This window comes from Pteropus medius, unplaced genomic scaffold, assembly GCF_902729225.1.
Source record: "Pteropus medius unplaced genomic scaffold, Ma_sr-lr_union100, whole genome shotgun sequence".
Classification (NCBI taxonomy): Eukaryota; Metazoa; Chordata; class Mammalia; order Chiroptera; family Pteropodidae; genus Pteropus; species Pteropus medius.
Window position 1 is genome coordinate 20,751,316 of NW_024349802.1, and position 18,732 is coordinate 20,770,047.

Here is an 18,732-nt window from a genome sequence, read left to right on the forward strand (position 1 = left end):
TACTCAGATAGATGACTGCTCACTGCATGAGGGTCCTGGGTTCAGGGCACCAGGACCCCTCTTGGATTGTTCCCCTACTCAGTTGCGTGATGGTGGGTAACTCACTTCGCTTTTCCTCAATTCCTTCCTTGATAAAATGAAGAAGTTGTTTGTCCTAAAAGACTTGAATTCTAATCCCTGCTCCTCCTTCCTCAATCTTTGCAGTCTAGGAAGCTTGAGCTTTTATCGTCTGGTGTCAGAAACCAGACAGCAGTATGTGTCCAACCCAACTCTCTAGAGACTCTTCCACTCTCATGAGACAGATGCAGTCTGAATCCACCACGGCTTTAAGATCTAGTGGTCTTGCCTACCCAGCATCTGTCCATCTACCCTCTGGATATAAGACCTTAATTTTTCTTCATGGTAGGGGTGAGCAGATGACCCAGACCTAGCCAATGAGGCTCAGTCCTGAGATTTTTAGTGATGCTATTGGAAAAAAGAAGTCAGCTTCCCATGGCATTGCTAGCCATCAAGATAATGTAAACCTGAAGCTATTGGCAGGTGCCCTGTCACCTGGAGAAGGTAGGCTGCCTGAGGGCAAAGAACATATAAAGAAGAAGCAGAGTTGAGGGAGTTTCTGGGGCTTAATGACATCTTTTGAACACCTGGATCTTGCTGTATCTGAAGACATATCTACCCTGGGCTTTTCGATTAAATAAGGCAATAAATTCCTTTCATTCTTTTTCTCTTCCTCTATTTATTTGTTTGTTGCCAAAATCTTTTTTTTTGAGCTGGTTTTCTTTAACTTTTCGAATATTTATCTTCGAGAAATTATTTTCGTGTCCCTTTTTTTCCTAGCAAACTTCTGCACATCTTCAGGATCCACCCAAAGGCACTTCCCCTGTGACCTCTCCCATATGCCCCTCAGCAGAATTAGAAGTTCTCTTCTGTGGGCTCTTATGGCAGCCTGTACCTTTCTCCAATAAAACACTTACCATGTCATATAAAGCTCCTGCATACCTATCTGGTCAGAGCCCTATGTTTAAATGTTTGTCTTTGAACCTCTAGTGCCTGGATCAGGGGCTGACACACAGTTTGTGTTCAATGAATTAGAGAGCGAATAAATATATAACCTGCATCCTTCTGCTGTGGCATCGGCCCTCTTTCTGGTTGCTCAGAAGAAATAGAAATCAATTTGTTACTCTGCTCTACTCAGATTAGTCAGTTTAATCAACTGCAGGATGGTGCATTATAGGTACTGAGCTAGGTACATACTAAAAGACAATTCCAGTTTTAATGCTGCAGTGTTGTCAGCGCTTTTACACATTTCTCTGCCTTGCTACTCATCCCTCTTGTATTTACTCTGGAATCCACATGTGCAGGGGGCTGGGAGGGAGGAGACCTGGGTTCTAGTCCGCACTCAGTTTCCTCTGACTTTGTAGAGTCTCTCCATCTTCACTGTAAAGGGGCTAGACCAGATCAGGAGTTGGAACTTCCAAGACCAATATGGACTATAGTGACAAATTGGCCTCAGTGACCACTCAACCCCAGTTTGTTATGGCCGTGCAGGGAAACAGGCCCAGCACCGCCAGATCTTGTAATTTTTAAGAGAACATGGGAGTGTAGATTCTTATATAAAATGTGTGCTTTGAAAAAATATTTGTAGGGCTAGGCCATGAAGAATCAAGTACTCTCGTACATTGCTTGTAGGAGGACAAAAGGATTTGACCCCTATAATAAGCAACTGGGCAATATCTTTCAAAACTAAAGGAGTGGTTACACCTCGATCCAGCCAATCCTACTTCTAGGAATTTCCCACGGAGATGCACCTCCACATTATAGAACAAGATATGCACTAGGTTATTCATTATGGCATTATTTTAATAGCCCCAAGTTGAAAACAGCTCCAAAAGTCCATCCACAGGGGACAGTTGGAACTTTGGTTTATTCACACCACGGAGTACTTTGCGACTGGAAGAAAGAATAAGACAATCTCTGTGTATTTATATGAGTGATCTCCAGGGTCATTGACGTGATGAAAGCAAAATGCAGCACAGAATATAGAAAAGTGCTCTTCAAACTCAAGTCCCCCAGCTGTGGACAGAGGGCATTTGCAAAGGCCACTGCATTGGCTCTCGCCTCTCTCTCTGCATCTGGAAATATAGGTCATTGGATTTCCCAATGTGTGTGTGTGTGTGTGTGTGTGTGTGTGTGTGTGTGTGCGCGCGCGCGCGCATGCGCATGTGTGCACACACGCATATTTGAGCCAATGTTCAAGCCTCCCACAGTAAGTGGCAGGGACTTGTTTACTGCAGACCTCCTACAGGGACAAGCACCACCCAGAGGGCCATTGGCAAACCCAGTGTCTCATTAGAACAGCCTAGGCGAGTCATGCTAGTGTAATTTTACAGAAAGTGTATTGGACTTGGATTCCAACAGTATTAGATTCTAATACTAGCTCTGCCCCTAACAGCCATGAGAACCTTTCTTCTTCCTCCCACTTAATACAATTATTATGTGTGTTCATTCTTATAATGCCTTTCCACCACCAGACCATGAGCCCTTTGAGGACTGCGAATGATCTGTTTGCCCACTACTGAATTGCTAGCACTTCCCATAGTCCCTGGCATGTGATAGGTTCTTAATAAATATCTCTTGGGTGAATGACTAAAATGGATAAATGGGTGATGTACATAGAGAACTTAGCCTAGTGCCTATGCATGTGTTCAGTTACAGGTAGCAGCAGGTTACTTAATGTTAGGATGATGGTGATTACAAGTTGTATGACTGTAGAGAAATTAATGAAATCCCTGAGCCTCGGTTTCCTCATCCGTATTATGGAAGCAGTAATACCTATTTCCAGGTGTTGTTGTGAGAATTAATGAAATAACATATGCAAATCAGTATGTGTTTTGGCACATGAGATAATAAGTGGTGGTTATTATTAAAGAGAAATAGCATGAATAAATAGATAAATCAGGCAGATCCCCTGATTGAAGTTAAAATGCGAAGAGGCTCCGCCTTGCCCCTTCTGCTGTCCTCTTGTGTAGAGTAGCCATTCGTTCTTCAGCAAGTGCTGGTTAAACATTTACTACGTGCTGGGCACCATGCCAACTGTTAAGAGTAACATCAAAAATGAGCAATTAATAAGTCTGTGCTTTTTTTTGAGGTGATGAAAATGTTCTAAAATTATGGTGGTTGCGTACAGCTTGGTTAATATACTAAAAACCATTGAATCGTACACTTGAGTGGACAAATGAATTGTATGCCATGTAAATTATATCAAGAAGGCTGCTATTAAAAAAAAAAGACAGACCTATGTCTGCCACTTCTTACCTGTGTGACTTTGGGCAAGTCACTTCACCTCTCTTCTGGAATATAGGAATAATAATAGAACCTATCTCATAGGGTTTTGGTGAGGATTAAAAAAGATAATGTTTGAAAAGTACTAGCTTAGAGTTTGGCATGTAATAAGAGCTCCATAAATGTTAGCTAACATCATTACCATCATCTTTATTAATATGTAAATGCTAAGCTGAAATTATGTAATTAGTATGGAAATAAGAGGAAGGGGCTCTTAGCTCCATTGGATAGGAGCAGGAAGGAGGCAGTGAGGAAGTGAGGGAGGAAGAGATGACATCTAAGCTGAGTGAGAAGGATGTGAAGGATGTGAAGCCCTGGACGTGGGAACAGCATGAGCCCACTACTGAATCGCTAGCACTTCCCATAGGTGTGGGGGTAAGAGACAACATGGTCAAGGGAAGGACCTACTAGCAGTTTCGCACAAGGTGCACGTCTAGCAACTTGAACTCTGCCGCAAAGACAATGGGGGGATGGCAAGCAGAAAGCAACACGGCAAGTTTGCATACCAGATTAATCGCTACAGTAGGGAAGATGAATTTTAAGAGATGAAAGACTGAAGTGGCAGAGGAGTTAGGAGACTATTGCAGCAATCCCAGTGAGAGGTGATAAAGGCTTTAACTTGGACTTTGAGATTAGGATACCAAGGCCAGGGTTCCTTTGATCATAAGGAACAGAGACTCATAACTTCAGGGAAAGGTTATAAAGAGGAAACCTCACAGAAACTCCAGGGCAGGTATCCCAGAAACCAGGACTGGAACAGGAAAAGCAGGAGCCAAGGTGGTTATCTTTCACAGTATTCTATCTCAGCATTTCTTCTCTTCTGTCTCCTTTTGACCAGTGCACTTTCTATCTTACTCATGGTTTGTGCTTTTCTGTAACTTCTCTTTGTGAGTGGTTTAAGAGTAATCTCTACCCTGATGCTACCAGAACTTCCACCTTCAGGGACCACCACCTCTTCCCTCTGGGCCATTTGATTCCAATTTCTGAGACAGGATCTGAGTGGCTCTGCTCATTATTTTGATCCAGGTCAGGCAGATCATAACCCAAAGCCGAACCTATAGATGAAAGTGGGAGCTGGTCCACAAGGAAAAGACTTTGACTATTTCAAGTAGCAAGGTTCTGATAAGGGACTCTTCTTCAGACACCTGAAATACATCTGATATAGGAGGCCTAGAGGGGAAGTGATAAATTTAAATTTTATTAGGCAATAAAATTAGCATTATTAGGTAATTGTTTGGATGTGGGAGGTGAGTTGCAGTGGAGGCAAGGATGATGTCAGGGACTGGCCTGAGTAACTGAGTGATCTCTCAGCTCCACTCCCTCTATGGTGGTGCTGTTCTTGGATCCTCAGGAAGGTTTCCACTTGATTCAGTCAGGGTCTCTGCAGAAAACAGGTGGTTCCCTCACACTGACAAATTTGAGGAGAGTTTAATAAGAAGACAGGATATAGGGTAACCACAAGGGATAGTGTAGTACCTTTGTGCTAGAAACAGCAGTGTGCTGTCCAGTCCCAGGCGGAAGGGTGAGAGGAAGGCAGTTCTCAGCATCCAGACAGGGAGGCCTGCCTGACAGGAGCTGTGGCCTTTAGTGGTGGACACAGCCAACCTGTGGTAATAGGAAGCCAGAGAAAGAAACACACCTCCCTGGCTCCCCAAGTGCTAATCCCAACAGAAAGAGAATAAGGAAGCCCATTGATCTATTCTATACAGCCTCCCTAGGGTGGGGAGGAGAAGCTCTGGAGGAGTAAAGGCAAGATGTCCAGTAGTACACTCCTTATGGTGGGGTTTATAGCCAATCCTCTTAGCAGTCCGAAGTAGTAGCCAGGCGACTACTTCCTGATAGCTTCTACCCAAAAAGCACAGGATTGAAACGAGATTGTTCTAATTTGCTTGGAGGAGTCACTGTAGCAGAAGGGGACAGTGTGCTCTGATTGGCTGAGCTGGAAGCTGGGGGTGGAGTCAGCTCTGATCCAACCTCCCAGCTGGAATGTGGGGAAAGTCAGATTCGCAAGGAAAATCAGGGTTTTGTTAACTGACCCGATAAAAAGAACAGAAGTGCAATACTGCCCATGCTGTCTCGTTAAGGCCTTCTAACTGGGGGATTGTAGTTCTCGCTGGATGGATTGGGGGAAGGAGACCACAGTGCACTGTGGAAAGAGTGAGCCTAGCCACAAGGGATGGAGCTGTCTCCTCCCCTGGCCTCAGTTTCCTAGCAGGGATGAATCTTAACATTCTGTGGCTCCAGCGCTCACCAGCAAGTTGTTAACCAAGTTCAGCCCTCTCATCTAGAGTGCAAGCCCCTCATTGCCAGTAAAGACCACCAAGCTTTGTTTTCTGAATTCATTCCTTGGAGTTAGACCTAGGTGAGACTTTTCTGGACTCAATTAAGTTTGCTAGACGGTGCCACCTAGTGGAACATCACATGACCTGCTGCTTAGACAAGAAACCTTAGGAGGGTTTTACAGCCCTGAAAGCCTTTGAGCAGTGGTCCTCTCTCCTGACTGGAGATCGAAATCAGCAGGGAATAGCTAAATGCTAATCCTAGAAGGTCTGACTTAATTGGCCTGAGGTGAGGGGCGGACATCCAGAATTTTGAAAGGTCCCCAGATGACTCTACCCTCAGCCGAGGTCGAGACCACTGGGTTATAGAGTTCCTAGCCCTTTGTTTTACAAAGGTGCTCACAGATGGAAGTCACTTCTCCAAGACTCTCAGACTCCCAGGTAGCCCCCTTCCCCTGCACCCCATCACCTCTCTCTATTTGTGTTTTTGTACAACATTTTTTCTTTGTGCAAAAATGAATAGTAATTAAGCAGGAAGCACTCTCATTTCCCAAGCCCTGATATTTATTTTAGGGGCACTGCCAGGAGGAAGTTAGCTCCCTGTATACCTGACATTTGCATATGCCCCTTCTGATTAATACTCTATTTGAGATGTACCCACCCAATGATGTAGTATATTTACTCTTTGAGATTTATGGCTTTCTCTGTTTGCTCTTTCAAAATGTATCCTCAAGGCACCTTCCACATCCACTGTCTCGATTCAGTAGCACTCCCTTATAGTTGGCAGGATTGGCTTTAATTGGCATCTCACTGTAGAAATGACAAAGTAGATGCCAAGAGAGAGACAGGCAATTTTCTGTCTAGAGGTCATTTCATATAGGCATCCTGCAGCCCCTTTCTTTTTATTCAGACTAGGAGCTGAACCACCTGAGTGCTGTTGCATGTCAGGCTCCCCTTCTCCCATCTTACCTTGCAAGACTGAGTCCCAGAATTTTAGAATTAAAAAAATACAAAAACAAAACAAAAAACTCAAAGAGCATCTGATTCAACTGTTTTATTTAATATAGCCACAGTCTATATTTACTTAGACATCTCCAGTTCCTGCTACTACAAATACTCATGGATCCATATATAATAAACCTGATGCTCAGATAATGTGAGGTTCTTGTCTGAAGCCACACAGGAAGTTAGGGGCGAAGTCTGAACTGATCCAGGCTGATCAGATCCAGTGGGGGAATTTCAGCCCAAGAACTTTTTTTCTCTTCTTCTGTATTAGTTTGATCCTTGTTAAATGACAAACCTGGTAGTGATAGCAATTTGGGTCTTTGTCACCCGTGTTAATGAGTTTCCTGAGTGCAGGTGTTAAAGAGGTGAGTGCTTGATTAATTAATTGATTCATTCATTCATTTCCCACATGTTTGCTGAGAACCTTTTTGGGGCCAGATACTATACTAGGCATTGAGGATATGCTTGGGGGTGGGGGGGGGGCGTGCATGGTCTCTGTTCTCATGGGGCTTACAGTCAGTCCAGTGAAGGGAGCAGATATCAACCAATCATCTAGTAACCATAGCTACTGTAACCATTAAAGAAAGGCGTTAGTAAGAGGTCACATACCTGGGGAGCTTAGTCTGTCCAAGGAAAAGAGGCAGGCTTCTCTAAAAATGTGTGATGATTTTGACAATCCCCAAAGAGAGGAGGAAGAAGAGACTTAAAGCTTGCAGCAAACACAGAAATCTGACGCCTGTAGCTTCTCAGGCTTTGCTTAGGGTCAAGCATCTCTCTCACCACCCTGGAAATTATATCATTATAGCATCACAGTTATCCCCATTTCACAGATGAGGAACTTGAGGCTGAGAACAGCTAAGGACTTGGCCAGGATTAAAGAGTGTTAAAAGTAGACTGACACACAAACCAACACCTCCTGCCTTGCTGATCCATTCCACTTTCACACTGTCTTGGCTCTGGGCTATGTCAAACCAGCCTGAGGGTATAGCCCTTGACAAATCAGGTCAGCTACAAAGGAATCTAAGAAAGCCAAGATGAAGACCTCTAGTAGGAAAGGTTTTCATAACCTCATCAGGAAGGCTAAAGGCCTGCACCTGTCACCTCTCTTCTAGCTGACCCTTCTCACTGAAGTATATCTCAGAGAATACAGAAAGATATACCTGTTATTGATGACAAGAGGGAAAACTAAGAGTGAGAGAGAGGATAAACAGCTCATTGTGAGGAGGAGGAGGAGGAGGAGGAGGAGGAGGAGGAGGAAGAGGAGGAAAAGGAGGAGGAGGAGATGGAGGAAGACAAGAGTTACTCATCATTCATCAAATGTGTGCCACAAAAACAAGTAAATAATCAAATACATAAGATTATGGCCAAGAGAGATATGCAATATGAAGAAAACATAGCAAGATGTAAACTATGAAAAAGCACTTCAGGTGGGTAGTCAGAGAGGGTCTCATTGAGACGATGACATTTAAGCTGAGATCTGAAGGCCAAGAGGGAGCAAAAATGGGGGAAGAGTGGGGGAAACTGCATTCCTGGCTGAGACAAAGGCTAATTCATAGGGCTTGGGGCTGGAATAAACATAGTGAGGTCAAGGACCAGGAAGGTGCTTGGTGGTTTGGAGTGAGTGAAAGGAGGGTCATAGGAGATGAGATTGGAGAGGCCCAGGCCACAACTGAAGGTTTTTGCCATGTAGCTGAAATCCTTTTCATCCCTTTTCAGCGTTTTTATCGGTGTCGGACTATTTTTTGGCCACAGTTACTAGTTTCATTAGGCCAGTGTCTGTGGCAAGCCCTTTATGCACATTATCTCATTTAATGCTCACAATAAGCCTAAGACAGCTCAGTCTGAGAGTAACACCTCTTGTTTAATTCAATGGATAACCAGATCAGTTTTCCCAGAAAGACAGCCAGAGCTAATGCACTGCCTGCGTGTCTCAAATGGTATTATCTCAATGAGTGAGATAAAGCCCCAGGAATTTCCTCTCGCTTGCATCCCCCAAAGAGTCCTGAGATTAAAGCTGGGTTCATGGGTTCGGGTTTCTATTAAGGGTTGACCAGGCTGGTGTGTAGCTTTGATTAACAAGTCACTGAGTAAGGCAAGAAAACACTCAAGTCCACTTTTGCACAGAATCCTCTAGAGAGTTGAAAGAAGAGATAGGGAGGACAGACACTGAAGATTTTCATGTACGTGACCTCAGTTGCTATACTTCACTCAATCAGTAATTACTGAGCATCTATTGTGTTCCAGGCCTGGAAGAGGCCACAGTTTAGTTTCCTGTAGTTGAGCAGGAGTAGGAGCTGAAACCCATATGCCCTGGCTCAGCTCCCGCTGCTTTGGCCTGGAGAAAGGGGCACGCTCTTTTAAACTTCCTTTGCCTGGAAGGAGCACCGATTTTCTGATTCCCAAAAAAAGGGAAGTATGTGCTAGCAGAGACAGGACATACTGTACAGGACAAAAAAGTACAAAGTTCCTCCTCGCTTGGAACTCACCATCTGGAGGAGGAAACCCCAAATGATACCTGTTCTGAAGAAAAATCAAGCAAATGGTGGTAATGGGGGCGCTCTTTGATATTTAAGATCAGCTGGTCAGGGAAGCTCTCTCTGAGGCAGGACATATTTGATTTGGTTCCAGCAAGATAGGCAAGAACAAAGCAAAGGTTTAGAGGAAGAAATTTCTAGACAATGGCACAGTAAATCGGCAAAGGCCCTGAGGTCATCATTGTCTTGGTTCATTTGAGGAACATAGCAAGAAGACCAGTGTAACTTGAAGGGCAGGTAAGAAGGCAAAATCTAGAAGTCCAGTCAGATCATGTGGGAGCCTCACGGCTATGTCAAGGATTCTCACAGAGTATTCTAACACAGAGGGAGGTCACAGGTGAGATCCCAGGAGCAGAGTTAGCCTCGTTTATGAAAGGATCACCCTAGCCACTCTGTTTCAAGCATTATGCTTCTGCTGTGGAGGCACATAAAAGAATTCTGCAACATTATCTTTCCCTCTAGGAACTTCCACTGTTGTCAAAGAGAGCGGATGGAAATTCAGTTACATAAATACTGTATATCAACTGCAATATTAAAAAATAGAGCAATTTATAGCAGCATTATTCACAATAGCCAAAAGGTGGAAATAATCCAAATGTCCATGGAAGGATGAATAAATAAATAAAATATGGTGTATTCAAACAAAGGAATACTATTCAATCTTCAAAAAGGATAAAATTTTGATACATGCTACAATGTAGATGAATCTTGAAAACATTATGCTAAGCGAAATAAGCCAAACACAAAAGAACAATTGTATGATTCCACTTATACAACGTACCTAGAATGCTCAAATTCATAGACAGAAAGTAGAATGATGGTTGCCAGGGTTTGCGGGGGGGTGAGAATAGTGACTTAGTGTTAATGGGTACAGAGTTTCAGTTTGGGATGATAAAGTTCTGGAGATGGATAGTGGTGACGGTTGCACAACAACGTGAACATGCTTAATGTCACTGAGTGGTTAAAATGGTAAATTTTATGTATATTTTGCCACAATAAAAAATACATTTTTAAAAAGGCATAGGGCTAGGATCTAGGGATAGCAGAGTGGGCCATCTAGGCAAAGGTACTAGCAAGTGCAAAGGCCTGGAGGCAAGAATGTGTTTGGTCTGCTCTGATGAACAGCAAGGCCAATGGGCTGGGGAATAATAAAGAAAGTAAAGGGTGAGGGCTGTAGGATCTTGTAGTTCTTTATAGAAATCCCGTGGGAGGTGGGAAGCCACTGGAGAGATTTGAGCAGAGAGACGAAGCTATCTGACCCTTGTTAAAACAGGATCATTCTGGCTTCCACTTAATTTAATCTGAGTCTCATCTGCAAATGACTATAAGAAAAGCATTTACCTCACAGGGTAACTCTGAATATTAAAAGAAGTTTTAACATGGTGCCTGACATAAAGTAAGCAGTCAATAAAAGGAAAGCATTACTGCGACAGAAATCACAAAGAAAGACAACAGCTCCCCTGCACCCCCCAGGAGTTTTGGAGGACTTCATGCAGGAGGTGGCAGTGCAACTAGACATGGAAGGATGAACAAGATTTCCACCAGCGTAGATGAGGAAGAGGAAAGGGCTTTCTGTGTCGAAACAAGTATGCGGTGGAGGAAAACAGCCAGCAACCAGGCGAGGAAAAGAAGAGAAAATGTTTGATTAGCCCCGCAGGTCGCAGTGAGGTGTGTGGACTCTAGAGCCTAAGTAATGGGAGCTTTATAGGTTTCAGTAGATGTCAAGATCTATGAGCTTTGATTTCAGAAAACAATCTCCATTGCTCTGCCTGGAACTGGAAGAACTGGAAGGCAAGAGGCCTTAGGACGCTGGTCCAAAGCTGGGGGCAGCTAGGCATGGGGTGGAGTGAGGGGTGTCATTGGCTGGGCTGGAGATGGAGAGAATCAAGAAGACTCACTTAGGGGTGGCAGAGGAAGGCAACCAAGAGGGCACTTCGTCCCTCAGCACTAGAGAGGAAACAATTACATGAAGAGCATTGAGGCGCCACAGGCACCACCCTCCAGCTCCGTGGCCCTCTGTAGCGCCGTCTCCAAAGCCCTCACCACGGTTACAGACACATTCCCTCGTCTAATGAGAATACGTGTTTAATGTTTCAGCTCCCAGACATCAGGGATCGAGTCTGTTTTTATTTTATCCCGATGCCTGACACAGTGACTGATACACAGTGGGCGTTCGCTAATGGTTTGCTAAATAGCTAGCTACCTAGAGACAAACCAACAACAGGTTTCAAGAATGAGCTCCGTAAGCTAAGTGCCCAGAGGCACACATGGGACCAATTCCCAAGGAGGTTGGACTTGTGCGAGAAAAGGTCCTGCAGAGAGGCTCCAGTCACCTCCTCCTCGTCGGTTTGCAGGGACAACAGGCGGGCGGGCACAGCACTGTACAATTCACAGAAGGCGTTCACACCTAACGCCAGAAACTCCGAAATGAAGAGAACGAGGGCCCGCGGGCAGAACAGTGCGCGTGGAGCACATCTGTGGCCTCATTTCACGCCTGGGAATACAGAGTCCGGAGGGTCGCATTAGGTCCGCATGTCTTTGGAGCCGAGCTGACCGGGGCGGGAAGCCACAGCCCCGGGGACTGCAGGCGCGTGAACGTCCAGCCGGGCTCCAGCACTAATTGCAAATCCCCGAGGAGCTCTCAAACTGTTGACCGGAGTCCAGAGCAAGAGGTTGCCGGGCGGGGCTTTGGGATCCCCCGCGCGTCCCAGCGCGCGAAGACGCACGGCTGTCCAGCCCGCATCAGTTAGCGCCCAACTCGCCAACTCCGGGACTTTCGCAAAGCTCCCGCGGGCGGGGGAGCCGCGGAGGAGTGGGCCGCACCATCGCGGCCGGAGAGGGGGAAGCGGTCCACACCCGGACCCCGCCGCGCCAGGGCGGACGGGGAAGAGCCGCGAGAAGGCTGGGGCTCGCGGCGCACGGCCCTCGGCAGCCGACCTTCCAGAGGGCGGCGCGGGGCGCGCGACTCGGCGGGCTCAGGGGCGACGGCAACACCCCCGCGGCGGCGGCGCAGTGGCCGAGCCCGGCTCCCCGGCTGGCGAGCAGCGGAAGTGCCGCGGAGTTGGAGCGGGGCCGGCGCCGCGGCCGCTTCTTGTCGCCGAGCTGCTGCCGCCGCCGGGCGGACGGGCGGACGCGCGGAGCGGGGAGCGGCGCGGCGGGGCCGGCGGGACGCGGCGGGGCTGACCGGCCCCGATGAGGCGGAAAGAGAAGCGGCTTCTGCAGGCGGTGGCGCTGGTGCTGGCGGCCCTGGTCCTTTTACCCAACGTGGGGCTCTGGGCGCTGTACCGCGAACGACAGCCCGACGGCACCCCTGGGGGATCTGGGGCGGCGGTGCCCCCTGCGGCCGGACAGGTGAGTCCTCCAGTTGTCGTGAGGTTGGGAACGCTCCTCAGATTCACTTCTAGCTTTTAGTTGCTTCCTCCACCTTTCCTTGTCTGCCTCCTCAGAGTCAGCGTCAGAGGCTTTTCTGTTCTTCCCATTTTTCGGATGGGAAATTGAGGCTCAGGAAATGACAGGAACTTGTCCAGGGCCCCACACCCATCAGAGACAGACCAGAACTAGAAACCAGGACTTCTGATGCCCAGTCTGGAGGTCGGTTTCTTACCATAGGTTACCGTCCTCCTTTCTGTCCATGTCTGGGTATCCCCTCGCTCTCTTTTGGAGGACTCGTCTGCATGCCTGTATCCCAGGATAACTCTTCTAGAGATGCCGGTCCTTCTATTTGGTATCCAGGTCTTTTCTGCTTTTTCTCCCACCTGCTGATCCCAGTGTTGCCTACTGTGGTCGGCTGCTTTCCTGTTTTCCCATCTGCCCAAAGAGACATCTGGGCCTCCCTCCTCACCCCGTTCGTTCACCCTCCCTCCTTCTCAGCCTTATTTCTTTGCAGACGCTGTGGATTCCTGGGAGGATGCAAAGATCATGCTCCCTTTGGAGCTTCAGGCCCTGGAAGTGGGGAAAGGGGTGAACTCTTGGTCCTTGAGGGGCCAGCTGCCTTTGACCTTCTGGGAGTCCCAAAGTGGGGCTCTAGTGGGGGGAACACTCCAAATTTCCTAGAGGCTGTTTGTGCCCAGTGTCCTTCTCAAAGTACTCATGGCTCCTCTGAACTTGTCTGTATAGTTAGGTGTGGTGTTTCTTGCAGCAAAGGCTGGGTGGGATCTTTATTGTTTTTGTCTTCTCTGAACTCACCCTGTGTGAATGTGCATGTGTGTGTGTGTGTGTGTGTGTGTGTGTGTGTGTGTGTCGCATATGTATAGACTGATAGCAGAAGCTCTGTCAGATCACTCCTACCCTCCCAGCTCCTGCCTCAGTAGATGCCAGTGCACATGTGCGTACTTGAACTGTGTCACACAGTGGGACATTTCAGGTGTTCTTATGGGATTTCCTAGGTTCCATAGGAAGTAGATAATTCGTACACAAGGGTCAAACTTGACTAATTGTTGGCAAGACTAGAGAAGAAGCCAAGATTTGGGGGGTTGATGGTTCTCCTTCCTCTTCCCAGCATCAGGCTGCGCTCTAGGCAGTCTGGCATCTTGAGCACAGAGGGCTCTTTGGGACAAGGCTGACCAGTTTGAATGTAGTCTATCAGTCTGGTAATTGTTACAAATCATCCTGGAGGGCCTGGTTGATCTTTCTGTTGATTTTTCTATTTGGAAACTAAGGGCCCTAACTCCTTTCCTAAATCCCTGGTTCAAAGCCTAACAGCCAACTTAGACCCCTCTCTCTTGAATTCTGTATTCATATGGGTTTTTCCTTCATGAAATCTTCTTTTCCCATCCTGTGCCAGCATCAGGGTCTGGAAGTCAGGGTTCTATCCTCAGCTCTACAATTAACTTGCTCTGTGTGTCCTCGATCACCCTTCCAGCAACCTCTCTGAGCTTCCCTTTCTCCATCTGTAAAATGTGATTGTTGGTCCAGCTCCACCTTTCTGTGATGTTGTCAATGAATCACTGAAGAGTACAGTGACCACCTTTTTTTTTTTCTTTCCTGAGGCAGGATCTCATTGCAGCATCCCTAGCTATGAGGGCTCCATACTAGACATAGCCCCAGGTCAAGAGCGGGGCATGCCCTGCCCAAGTGCAGACTCTCCTTTGGAATATCTCTAGCCAGTTCTAAAATAGCTCGTGACATTCTGCCTCTGCCTGGAGAAAACCCTCGTATTTCATTTGCTGCGGATGCCAGAGACGTCCTGATTTTCATTTTCTATAGACCCAGATGTGTAGAGAGAAGGTCAAGGTTAACTGCCAGTTTGGCCTGAGCTTTCAAAGTAAATTACTCACTTGTGCAAGAGGGAAGTGATGGAGTAAAGCAACCTTTTGGGCAGATAGAGGGGAGCAACAGCTGGGTGCTGCTCAGAGCCCTTAACTGAAATGGACAGATAGGCTCATCTGGGAAGGTCTAGTTCTTGTTCATTTCATTTGCTCTGGAATATTATAAAGAGGAGGAGGAATAAGTGAAGGGGTTTGGAGCTGGTGGTAGGGAGTGCCAGCTGCTTATCCTAGCTTTAAAGAAAATCTCTGCTTCCTGGGAGCAGCAGAATGGAGCTGTTTCCCCAATGATAAGCTCTTCTAGGTGCTATAGGATTCTGCATTCATCTGCTGTCTTTCAGGAACACTCTGCCAAATTTCCACACAGTCCTCTATTTGTTCCACTCTCTTGCAGATGCACTGCACTGGGCTTGGCCCCCAGGTCCCGTGTTTGAATGTCAGCTGGCCTCGAGGGAAGAGACTGACTTCTCTGAGTGATGGTGTTCCATCCCTCATCCCAGTGTACTGGAACGTGCATGGAACATATCAGGCTGCTGCTCTCTGGGAAATCTGGCATCTTGAGCACACAGACCTGTTTTCAATAGGGCTGACCAGTTCTGAGCTCAACCTGTCACTCTTGTAATTGTTGAAAATCATCCCAGAGCACCTCGTTGATCTTCCTGGTAGAAATAGTTGCAGAGCCTCTGGAGGGAAGTCTTACAGGACTTTATCCAAATAAAAAAATATATTCTGTGTGGGTTTGAGAGAAGTTTCTTTAAGGGTAACATACCCACTGTTTGAGCAGTTTTTTAACTCCTTGATTTCTCCACTGGATTGAAGAATACAGTTTTAAATTTAGAGCATTTATCATCTGCTAGAACTTAAGTCTACATAACTGTCATACTGACCCATTCTGGGTGTGCCTCTGGAGCTGGATAGGACAGCTGATTTATAAAGGACACCTAATGCTTTTAGGATATTAGCATTCATCTGGTCAGACAGCTGGCTGCTTTGAAAACTGCAAAACCAAGCAAGAAAAGCCAGTCTTGAAGCCGTCTTCATTTTAATTTGGGGTTCCCTCTCATTTCTAGCCCCCATCTGCTTATCATCTTGTTTTAATTCTACAGTCTGTTTCATATTCCAGGCTTGGGAACTGGCCATTAAAAACCCTTGCTAGGAAATACAATACAATCCCTCCCTATTTCTGAGCTATAATCTCTTGTGAGAAATGACTTCATTGGCTAATAGTGACCATGGAATAAAAATTGGTGGGATAATAGAATACCAATGACTTAATTTTCAATTGTCAACAGTTTTTCTCATTGTATCAAAGCTGAACTTTACTCTTAGAAGATCCAGATTTCAATACTCCCCCCTCCCCCTTTTTTCAGTCTTCCTGATGGCAGAGCCTTACCATTCAAAAAGTTAAGCACCATAGAAATGTAGCCTTGGAATGACTTCCTTAATTTTCCATAGAGGGGCTGATATCCTTTGGATGGCTAATCACTTCTCTGCATGCCCAGCTGAAATCTCATGCCACAGGGGAAGAGTCATTGATTTACCTGAGCAAATCTGGCTCCCTGCATCCTTTCTCATCCTGGGCTTGCAGTCTCAACAGCCCAGCTGAGGTTCTAGTTCTCTCTCCTGCCCTAAACTCACCATGTGGCCTCAGGTAAGTGGTTTAACCTCTCTGGGCCTTGGATTCCTCATCTGTGGGCTTAGATTCAGAAGGAAAAAGGTACTGTGTATCATAATGATGCTTCCCATCCCCTGGCCAGGGCAGACATTGCTAATCAATCTCTTTCTCACTAAGCCCAGATGTGGCCTCAGACGTTTCTCAGTACTGCTACTCACCTGTCATTAATGGCATGTTGAAACTCGTTTGTGATGTAGAGCAGCCTTTTTGGCACTAGGGACGGGTGCTCCTGTGAGAGTCTAATGCTTGATGATCTGAGGTGGAGCTGAGGCGGTGATGCTAGTGCTGGAGAGCGGCTGCAAATACAGATGAAGCTTCACTCCCTCGCCACCACTCACCTCCTGCTGTGCGGTCCTGTTCCTAACAGGCCCCAGACAGGTACCAGTCCATGGCCTGGGGGTTAGGGACCCCTAACATAGGGAATAGATACTGTGTTAGGACTTTTCCAATTCTGACATCCTGGTGTTCTGTGAGTGTGTTTGGAAATGTGTATTGGAAAGGCCTGGATCGTAGCAGTGTGTTTCAACAGGCCTCTGTAGCTAAGTTGTGATGAGGCCACTATTTAGGGGTATTTTCATTCTCTAATGCCCCCTCACAGGCTGTGGTCTAAGGACGTTTTAATCTAGTGACACAATAATAATGGAATCAGGAATTAAAAAGCAAAGGCCCACTTAAAAGATAACCATCTAGCTTGCTAATTGTACCTTGTCCACAGTCAGCTCTACACAGAGATGGCATCAGGATCTCATCACAGAAAACTGGAGGCAAACTTGGCAACCAGAAGTATATTCTATGGCGTCTAAATCCTCATATGGTGTTTGAAGTGGGTTCTATATTTTTCATATATTCGACCCTGTGTCAGAGCCAGTAGAGGAAGAGCTGATGGATAATGCTCAGAACAACTGCCCTCTTGCCCCACAGGAGGCAGCCTAGACATGCCTGAGTTCCTGTGGCCAAGGAGTGCATCGTGGTCTCCCTTTCCAAAAATGTCTTGAAGTAGGAACCACACATCCCTTTTCTAGCACGTAGATTAAGGCTTAGCTCTTGGAAGGCAGTCAGAACGTGTTTGCCAAATGATTGATATGTGTCAGAACAGGAATGGGGCTTCAGAAATCATCTAGTCCAACCCCCTATTCGGTAGGTACAGAAACAGGCCCGGGAGAAGGAAAATTAGTCCTTAGAGGGAAGAATGCAGACCAGAACTCATTTCTACTCCAAGTTCTTGCTTTCTTTCACTCTGAATATTTTTTTCCTCCACATTCTAATATTTGATCCTTCTTTACCATTATTTCCCCCATGAACCAAGATTATCCCTCCCAGCTGGGAGGCCAGTACTTATTGAGCCCATCTCTCTCCTGGAACTTACCTGGCTTTTAAATTTTCTTCCCAAACTTTTATAGTTTAAAGCAAGTAAAATGAGTTAAATTTTAAGGTGGCAAAGGGATCTAGCAGGGGAATAGAAGGATTAAAAGGATGTGTAGCACATGGCACTATTACTGCTGTCTGTGGCAGATGATGCTAATTTCAGTTTAAGAGCACCTCAGATTCTCTGTCACTTGCAGGTACCAGAATGAATTAAGCCATGTGGGCTGAAAGGGAACACATTCTCTCCTGGCATTGCAGTTGTGATCTAGAAGTTCATGTCCTAGACTAAGCCCCCATGGTTGCAGCTCTTTTCAACCTCATATCCACACCCAGGTAGTAGAGGAAAGAGTTCACCTCCTCTGATAGCTTCTGTAGAAGAGAGAGGCACCTTCTTGCCTATAAGCCCTAGGCCCGATTTGTATGCTGGCCCGATTTGGATCTGATGTGCTCTGAATTGTTCACAGTTTGTGCTGATTGATTTAACCCACCCTGGAGATGGGGCTCAGGTCGGGCCTCCCAAATTTTAGGAAGAGCAGTTCCCCAGAGAAAAATCTAGGTTCTCTTGTGGGGAAGAGGGGAAATGAAATCTGGGGAAGAAGCCAACAAATGTCCACTTTAGAATCTTGCTGACGCAGTGTCTGTCCCAGGCCATCACTACTGAGGGATCAGACTTGCTCCTCGAGATAAAGTCCTTTTGCCGTCCTGGGCTCAGTTTTGATCACCGAACCTGCATTCTGGAGGTATGATTCTCATCTCAGCTCTGCTACCCCTTGCCTGAGATGATTAACTCCGTGTGCCTTAATTTCCTCCTGAGGACAGTTTGGGTGCTAATGCTTCCCAGCACCGCGTAGAGGGTTGAGATGAGGAGCAGTTGAAAGCTGCCTTTATTTAATCTTATGAGTTCTGCTGCTGCCTTCCTTTTCCCTCACAGATGTCTTAAGAGCTCCCCCGCTACACACACATGCGCTCGCGCGCGCACACACACACACACACACACACATGAACCCTGTTCACAGCTGAAAATTCTCTCAAGCTGCAAAAGAACTGTCTCTTTCTGCTTCGATTTTTTTTTTTTTTGCCTTGCCCTTAGCTGGAGGAGGTTGAGGTTCATACTTTGGAAGCTGGAGGAAGCTAAACAATTCCGCTTGCTGGGGTGGGTGGGTGTGTATTTATGAGTGTGTAGCTCTCTCTCCATGTGTCTCTCTTCTCCCTCTCTTATCTTTGGATGGTTCATGTTTGCTGCCCTCTGCTGAGTATAGTTAGAAGGA

At 46.4% G+C, this 18,732-nt stretch overlaps 1 protein-coding gene across 1 annotated transcript in view; it reads left to right on the forward strand.

Annotated features, from left to right (window-relative positions):
* The first annotated feature begins 12,225 nt into the window (after positions 1–12,225).
* GALNT10 (polypeptide N-acetylgalactosaminyltransferase 10) overlaps positions 12,226–18,732 on the forward strand; it is a 179,084-nt gene continuing 172,577 nt past the window's right edge. The window contains exon 1 of the mRNA XM_039836670.1: positions 12,226–12,511. Coding sequence (XP_039692604.1) covers positions 12,353–12,511 — 159 coding nt within the window. The 5' untranslated portion in view covers positions 12,226–12,352. The remainder of the gene's footprint in view (positions 12,512–18,732) is intronic.